Raw genomic sequence first — 9,045 nt, forward strand, 5'->3', positions numbered from 1 at the left:
AACCAAAGACATTTGTGACGACACCACATTGTAATCACAAGTTAATTAAACTCTTACATGATCTGTAACCAATACACAGAAGCCACACTGTCAAACAGGTGGCTACATTGGTTGCTAAGGAGCATGAGGTCATCAACTGCATTCTAACTGAGTGCCAAGCCTAAAGGATATGTCTTCAATCAATGTCATCTTTGATAATGCACCTATGGCTTGATTTAATTCAGAAAGTGAATATAAGAACTGAGTCACGTATCATATTTCAAATACCTAATCACAAAGCAGCAACAGCAGCAGTGAGCTTCCTTCACTCATATCGTTTTCTTGCTGCAGGGCCATTCAGATACTGGGAGAGCAGAGCAGTGTCTTTGAGCAAGTCTGAAACCAAATCAATATTGCATTTCAACATTAATCACGCGACACTTTTCTTTTTTTCTTTTTGGCAACGTGTGACAGTTGGCTGGCAAAAACTATTTTGAGGTGAGAACAAAGTAAAGCTTTTCTAAAGGGTGGTTAATAATGCAGTGTTTTCCGAGGTGGAATTTTGCAAAATGACTTGTGAGGATTAGGGAGTCGATTGGAGCGTGAATTGCATTACACTAATGACTTGATTCAATTTCCAGCCCTGCAGTACCCATAGCTCATGTCCAAAACAAGGCATTGCTATACTCTTCAAAGTGACACTCTTTCTCATAGTCCCTCTCACTCTACCTCTCCATTTTCCTGTTGTACTTTTACCAAATATTGTTTTTCCACAACGAACAGTTCTCAGTATAGCTGGGGTGGAAGTGGGAGTAGAAGGTATTTGACCTGCACTGCACACCCAGGAAATGGAACTTCAAAACTATGTGTTGCTTGCAGCAAAATGCAGTACATGCAACTCTGACCCTCAATGTACAATATGCTGCAAACACATCTTTGAGATCAGTCAACATAAACAAATAGGCTACAGTATGTCTAGCCTGTTTTCTTTGGCTGAATGCAAATGCACAGAAAAATATGAAGATTATGAAGATTATCAAGAAATCTTATTTCCCATGCCATAATTTCCGCATTGCATTCTCTCTCTCTCTCTCTCTTTCTCTCTCTCTCTTTATCACACACACACACACACACACACACACACACACACACACACACACACACACACACACACACACACACACACACACACACACACACACAATATTGAAGCCTCTCCCTCTATTCAGTTCGACCGAGCGCAAACTATTTCCTGAGCGGTATAAATACGAGAACCCGCGCACATCTGCACTTTAGAACGAGGCGTGGTTAAAAACTGACAGGTGGAGCTGCTGTACTTATCGCTTTAAACATTTGCCCTGAGAATACTTTCTCTCCCGGAGATCATCACTTAAACCTGCAAACATGCCTAAGTGCCCAAAATGCGAGAAGGAAGTTTACTTTGGTAAGACATTTTTATTTTGTCGATTGACTTTTTAACTCATGCATTTGTCTAATTTCGTTTCAGTGCCTTTGGTGCAATCAGTGTTCTCAATAGCCTCTACAGTGAACTACCTGATTGGAATGATTTTACCAGTGTATTCTGCTGGCAGACCCGCTTGAGCCTCTTTGACGTGTGAGGATGTGAGAGCAAATGAGGGACGTTTTATTTCCTGTTTCGAAAAAAATTAAAGTAGCCTATATTACAGTATTAATTAAAAACAAAAAATGCCCTTACAAGAAATACAATCAAAATAGAACTCATTCAACAAACATTTTCGTGCGTCAATAACTGTATAGTCACGTGGACACATGACTTGAATGTTTGGTGAACATTTAAAAAAAGAGGAAGACAGAATTCTACGTCAATACATCAATGTGACATGTGGTGCAGCGAAAGCTACACATCTTGGAATTTCAGAGAGTTTATGAAGTCAACACAACAGCAGCTTCCGAAATCCTGATGCGGTATCTTGATGTCAATCTAGGAGTGGTACTACACAGGTCATGCCAAGTCTGAATCAGACAGTGTAACTGCACTAGGGAGAGCGGGGACCGAGAAGTTCTACCCAACTTCTCAGACCTTAAGTGGAATATGTGGTTTTCAGAGCTACATGTATACAGTGTATTAACCTATTTGCATGGTTGCTAATGTATTGCTAGTTCATGGTTTATCTCTTTAAATGATTGCCAAGGCAGAAAGAGGAGAGTGATGACAAGCTGCCTGTGGCAGATGTCTGCTGAGACCCTTGTGGGCAATGCAATGCACTGTGTGCACAGTTTATTATTATCAGATCTGGGAACATAGTTTACTCTTTAAGACATTTATTCCCTATGGAGATGGTGCTTTGTTCTCTTTCTAAATCATGACTTAAAAAACAGAAGGAGAGGAAACAAATGTCTTTAGTCGGGAATTGCTGGTTTTATCAATGAGTCCCAATAGGGTGTCTCACTCCTCTTAAGAATTCATTGGTTAGCAGGACTGATTCCCGCATCTGGGCAAAGGACAGGACATGACATGAGCATTTTATTTGTGTCTTGATCCATTCACCACATTTCCTTCAGCGCAGTAGCTGAAGTGAGTAACTCCTCTCTGGAGACACGCAGAGCCTGAGCCCAGTATTAAGCCTCTCTCTCTCTACAGTGAGTTTGGCCTGTCAGTCAGATGAATTGACCCATTGGCTAGGGAGCCATCCTTTCCTTTTTTCCTTTTCCCGGATTAACTTTCCTCTTTCAGCCAAAACAAGCACAACAATTTGTCTCAATCGTTTTTTCATGTGCTGGGAAGAAAAAAAAGCTCTTTGAATGAAAGAGCTTTGGGCAAAAGTGCATTGAAACAAAGCTTTGTTTTCTTTTCCCTGAAGCTTGCGTTATCAGTTTCCTTTCATTAACGCATGAAATTGTTGTTTCAGAGAGTTATAACATCCGTCATTTGAATCCTACTGCTCTGCCCTAAGGTAGCACCTAGTTAGTAAGTAAGTCTGCATCCATTTCCCAGCCTCTAAATGTGACCTTTCAAGACCTGTTATATTATAGGCCTGTTCTGCAACATTAAACTGCTACTCAAGGCCTGATTTATCACCTGTTTTACTCATATCATTTACCTTGCTACAGTATCTCCTCTTCATACCCTATCCAACAATAACCTGCCTGAACTGTCTCATGTCTGAACCTCACTCACCCATCACCCCTCAGCCCTCTTGAGAGCCTCTGCCCCACCCGCTCTCTCTTTCTCTCCTTCTCTTTCTCTCTCTCCCCCCTCCCTCTCTCTCTCTCTCTTAGCGTGAGCTCTCAGATGGAAGCAATCATGCTACTGCTGCTGCCTCTGTGACTGATGGAGGGAAAGTGCTGTTTGCTTCCAGAGAGAGAGAGAGAGAGAGAGAGAGAGAGAGAGAGAGAGAGAGAGAGAGAGAGAGAGAGAGAGAAAAACAATTTTAAAAAAACCACCCTCATTGGAATCTTAGAGAACCCTCACACAGACAGCTTTAGAACCACTGGCAAAAAGAAAGGGAGAGAGGAGGAAGAGAGAGAGAGAGAGAGAGAGGGAAAGGGAAAGGGAGAGGCAACAATCATCATAGTGTGCCGACAAATTGCCCAGGAACCACAAATAGATTTGAGCCTAAGTGTTCCCTCAGAAGTTATCCTCATGGATGATTTAAATTACGGTCCTCTCATCAACCTAGTGCAACCAGTGTTCAATTGAGTGGGTGTTGTGAGGTGCTCTTTTGGTTCCTCCTCAAAGGCCTGTATTGTCTATACACAGAGAAGAAGATTTAATTACACCTTCATCACCTCTGAAGTATCTTTCAAAGCTCTTTGACTCCATAGTCCCTGTAATCATGTAGCTGGTTGACCTTATGACAGTGAAAATGAAGGAGATCACATGAAAAGGGAAAACATCTAAGTGGTTTCACTAACCGCTTCTTGACACATTTTCCAGATGTTGGATTGATTCTTTTAGAGAAATACAGTAGTAGCGTTAAAAAAAATATGCAGGAACATTTCCATCCATCATTGTCTTTTTTGGTCCATTTGGGTGTTTTTCCATTCTGCTGTGTGTGTGTGTGTGTGTGTGTGTGTGTGTGTGTGTGTGTGTGTGTGTGTGTGTGTGTGTGTGTGTACTCCATATTGATCCATAGTGAACATCACTTGATGCAGACAGCAAGTTATTCTGTTGTCCATCACAACCCAGTCACGCCCCGTTGCTGACAATGACAGGGGGATTGAGCAGGTTGTACATAAAGGCACTTCATTCACCCACTCACCCACACACACACACACACACATACACACACACACACACACACACATACACACACACACACACACACACACACACACACAGACACAGACACGGACAACACATCTAATAGCCTGAGGATTGATGAGTGAACATGGTCCGTGATCACAAGTGAGGGAATGCCATACCATATAAATCAGAATTAAACCAAATAGATTGAACTGTTACCTCTTCACACTCTAACTGAACCTAGGACACTTAGCACCATTATAGTGTGGACTGGAGCAGTGAAGAGGGAGGCCCAGCGATTCCTGATCTCCATGTGTTGTTATTGGGAGTCAAGTACAGTAATTAGTACAGCCTTGGTCTAGATTCCGTTCCGCCTCGCCTCATCAGAGCCTGCTGCCTGGAATGCTTTCAGCCTGCTGGACTGAGACAGAAACACTGACGGGGATAATCCCTCATCTCTGTCCCCCTTAATAATGTTTTACTAAATGTTATGTATGTATTAAGGTAAATGATATGAGTAAAACAGGTGATAAATCAGGCCTTGAGTAGCAGTTTAATGGGTTATGTTAAGCATGTTATGTAAATCGTATTCGTTTTTTTCTTGATATTAGTCTGCTTTATTTGTGACGGTAAAGAGCCAAAGTCCACAGTAGTTCCATATTCGCACACAATTACGGACATGATACACACCCATAATGTGCTTCTATTTTATACAGTAATATACTACCCATATGGTATTCAAGCTGAAAACCTGTTACTCAATTCCATTCTACAAGTAAAACAAGTTCACACGAATCCTTCAGTTATTGGTTAAACATTAGCTTTAAATCCTTTTCTTGAATTGGACATTAAGAAGCCCCTCATGCACATTCATATCCCCTGATTGTTGTAAGGTTATATGTGTTTCTCTAACTTATTTACGACATGAGTTTATAAGAAATGGTCTCACGGCTCTAAGACATAAAACTTGTATTTTCTACGCTCAGCATTTCTTTTCCGTTTTCTTGGAAGTAGCCCACTTTTTGGCGTCATGTGGTCAGTGTGCGTGTTCAGTGTGCGTGTTCAGTGTGTGTGTGTTCAGTGTGTGTGTTCAGTGTGTTCTCCATGTCCTGAAGAGCACTTGGCTCCCATCACATGCAGATGCTTGGCCAGCTCATAATAGTGGATGGTGTGTCTCAGCGGTTGACAGCCATCCGAGTTTCTCGAACATCCCTGGTCGTAAAAAGCCTTGAAACACATGACGATGAGCTTTCCTCCCCATTTTTTATGACCCTCATGATGGGTGTTTGTGAGATTCTCTCTCCGTGACCCAGCAGATAGAGGCTTTCTTTATCAGAGCTTTATGATGGATAGGGGAGGGGAGGGGAGGGGAGGGGAAGGGAGGGGAGGGGAAGGGAGGACAAATTCCTCAGGGAGTCTCCCTCCCTCCTCAGCCAAGCACCAATCCCACCCAATGTTCCCTTGGGCCTGACTTGTCTGTTGTGTTGGTTAGAGGAGTCAACACTGGGCTGGTCCGACTAGACTAGACGTGTAGAGCATGGAGCTCTCAGTCTGCCAGGTCACAGAGCCTCAATTCTCTAGGTTCTATTACTCGGGTCTGGGGTGTAAAGAAACCCCAGTATGACTGTGTGTCTGTGTGTGTGCGCGCGTGTGTGTGTGTGTGTGTGTGTGTGTGTGTGTGTGTGTGTAGATGAGCATTGTGATGAGAGTCATGTCCATTGATTTAAGCATGTCTTTCATGTCTTTCACAGCCGAGAGAGTGACATCACTGGGGAAGGACTGGCACAGGCCCTGTCTGAAGTGTGAGAAGTGCAACAAGACCCTGTCAGCAGGCTCACACGCAGAGGTGAGACACCTCCACACACCTCACACACACACACACACACACACACACAAACACAGACACACACACACACACACACACATACAAACACTCAATGATTTAGGCAGAAAGTATTACATCTAAGAATGTGTTAAACCACATAAACCAAAGAAAGGCCTACTTTCAGCCATTTATTTTCAGTCAGACTTTGTGGACATGGTTGTCATGGTCATTGACAGGTCCTAATAGAATTTATCTTGTGTATTTATCTGCTGTTTCTAGCACGAGGGCAAACCGTACTGCAACAACCCCTGCTATTCTGCACTCTTTGGGCCTAAAGGTAAGTTGTTATCCATTTGTTTCTATGTAGAGGATTTGTTTTTGGTTAGAAGTGCATGTTGAAATACCAAGGTAGCAGTTAACAGAGGGTTACCTCAGTGAGAGGAGGAGCCAGACAGTATTGTGATAATGTCTCTTTGTAATCTTTTGGAATGCCTGATATACTATAGGATGTCCCTTTCTAACCTCTAAGATACCCTTATCAGCCTGTGAAGTTCTTCCTTCCAAAGTACACAGGTTACGTGTTCGTGCTTTGTTCCAACTGTTAAAGAATCGTACCAGGTCATCTGATTTAATGGATAACCATAAATGACTGTCCTCACATACCTTGTCACTCACTCAAAGCGGTCTAGTCATTAAATGACTGTTCCCAGTTTTATTCAACTGTGATTTGAGTGAGATATCCTGAATGAGAGGAATTGGTGGAATTCAATGTCGGAATAGGAGGGCGGTAGTCATAGCAACGGTCATGTTGCTCCTCCACATACAGTAGAGTCGCGGTGTGATGGTTCTAGAACGGTTCCTGCAGAAACAGGTCAGGGAACACAGGAGTTTCCATTGCTGTGGTTCCGCTGCTCTCTTTCCGCATGAAACTAAATCCCAAAACATTGTCCTGTCAGCGTCTCCTCATGTGATGTGTGTAAAGACTACTCTCTCCCTCTCTCCATCAGGATTTGGACGTGGTGGAGCTGAATGCCACACATTCAAATAGACTACTGCAGGTACAGTAGGAGCTCTTGTTTTCGATACGGTACAGTGTGGTCATTCAAATGTACACCACAATCCTAATGCAAATAGATCCTAACACACGGCAATGGCATAGGCCTACAAAGAGACACAATACATTCACAAAATATTATTATTATATAACCATATTCATTCTGCATATGAAGTCATTGACAGAAGGTCAAGTTCTGACTCAATGTGTTTTGCCTCTGTCTACAGGTTCACTCCCCACACAAAATGGATGCTTTCAAGGAGAAGCATCCAGACTGTCCTAAACCAAAAAAAAAATAACAACCAAAAAAGAAGTTCCTTTTTGGAAGCATGAAATTGTGTTATTGCGTCTCCTAGGAACGTACCAGCCTAAAGACATAGCAGCAGAGATGATGTTCTATACTCCCACCGGTAGATACCAGGGTTTTACAGTAAAGTCGCCGTTCCTGTACTTGTAATAAGATTTTGATTAAACACTCTTTTTCAAATTTGTATGATTCTTTTTCATCCTCATTGCCTTCTCTTATTTCTTCGTTATCTGAACATCTTAAAACCTACTGTAACTGTCAACTATTTGATCCATGCAAAGTCAGTGTGTTACTACATGTTCATAACAGAAAATGTGTTTTTATTAATTGAACTTTGTGATCATCTGACTTGTTTTGGCTGAATGTGTCTTAATGACGATCATGTCTCACATCTGGGGCTGGTTTCCTGCCAGGGATTAAACCTAATCTTCAATGGGGGATTTTCTTTTGAAAATGTGATTTAGTCCAGGACTAGGTTTAATCTGTGACCGGGAAACCGGCTATTAAAATACAAACTCAGACTTTATCAGACACCAAGAGATGAAACAGAGGGCACATCCATCCAAGTTGTTATGGTCTCAGTCCATAACACACACTTATATTGTTAGTGTCCACATGGTTGGCACAATCCCTTATCGAATCAGCAATCACTAATTTGATTAGGAGCCTCACAAGATGTGAAATATACTTTAACGATCGGGGATAGAAAGCTTTTTTAGTTCAGACATGTCTAATCTGCTTTGACTCAAATTTCACTTTTCACACTTTTTGATTAAGATGAAATCTTGAAAGTGACATGCTTTCTGTAGCCTGCTGTCCCGTTCACACATGAACTATCATATCACTTAATGACATTAAAGTAGTATAAAGATCACATTATCCCTCTGAAAGCTCCTATTTATTTCAGTGGGGGGAAGACACACTCAATGGAGGTCAGGAGTCCAGGCACCAAGCTCAAACACTGTAGAATCTACGGTGCAGACTTTCAATTCAAATTCAATTGCAGTGATAGGGTGCACATGTAAAACGTACAAGTTTGTTCCTGCTTCTTTTGATTCATTGAATGCAATTAAAGCCATCAAGACAGATTCATTTCTAGAGGGATGCAGCCCTAGTCCTTGTCTCACACCCTGAACATTGAACAGCTGGACCGGGGACAGAGTCCTGAAGAGAAGCCAGGTCTGCTAGTTATCTGATCGCCAGACCTTCCCTCGTGGGTTCTGTGGCTTCCTCTGCCACTCCTAGTGGTGCCGACACCATGACCAGCACCATCACATACACAGACCAGTAGAGACCACTGGCAGCAGCCTCCCTTCCTTTCACCCGCCGTTACCATGGTAACAGACACAAACAAGACCCAACAGACACCCGGTGAGTGGTGGCGCGCACTTGCTCGGCCCCGGCCCCGGCCCCGGCCCCAGCCCCTCTCTCTCTCTCTCTCTCTCTCTCTCTCTCTCTCCCTCCTCGCCCCCTCTCTCTCTCTCTCTCCCTCCTCCCCCTTCTCCCGAAACAAAGACCTTCACTGTCACACAGATCTCCACCAGGCCACAGACAGGGAGGCATGCCCAAGCGATGAGGCCACAGAGAGACAGAGAGAGAGGAAGAGGAGGAGGAGGACGAGGAGGAGGAGGAGGAGGAGAGAGTGCAGGGTA

General features: G+C 43.1%; 1 protein-coding gene across 1 annotated transcript; it reads left to right on the plus strand.

Annotated features, from left to right (window-relative positions):
• Positions 1-1,258: 1,258 nt before the first annotated feature.
• crip1 (cysteine-rich protein 1) lies at positions 1,259-7,577 on the plus strand. Its single transcript, XM_083683246.1, has 5 exons — positions 1,259-1,423; positions 5,959-6,053; positions 6,312-6,369; positions 7,040-7,090; positions 7,314-7,577. The coding sequence occupies exons 1-4, from the start codon at positions 1,384-1,386 to the stop codon at positions 7,078-7,080; spliced, it is 234 nt and encodes a 77-aa protein (XP_083539372.1). The 5' UTR covers positions 1,259-1,383; the 3' UTR covers positions 7,081-7,090; positions 7,314-7,577.
• Positions 7,578-9,045: the final 1,468 nt, after the last annotated feature.

Source organism: Argentina silus (assembly GCF_951799395.1).
Source record: "Argentina silus genome assembly, chromosome: 13".
Lineage (NCBI taxonomy): Eukaryota > Metazoa > Chordata > Actinopteri > Argentiniformes > Argentinidae > Argentina > Argentina silus.

Bases quoted from the DNA above. Each gene is read 5' to 3' on its own strand.
- crip1 (XM_083683246.1), top strand. From the start codon at position 1,384: ATGCCTAAGTGCCCAAAATGCGAGAAGGAAGTTTACTTTG. The intron at 6,054-6,311 runs GTGAGACACCTC...TGCTGTTTCTAG, and splicing joins CAGCAGGCTCACACGCAGAG to CACGAGGGCAAACCGTACTG. The intron at 6,370-7,039 runs GTAAGTTGTTAT...TCTCTCCATCAG, and splicing joins TGCACTCTTTGGGCCTAAAG to GATTTGGACGTGGTGGAGCT.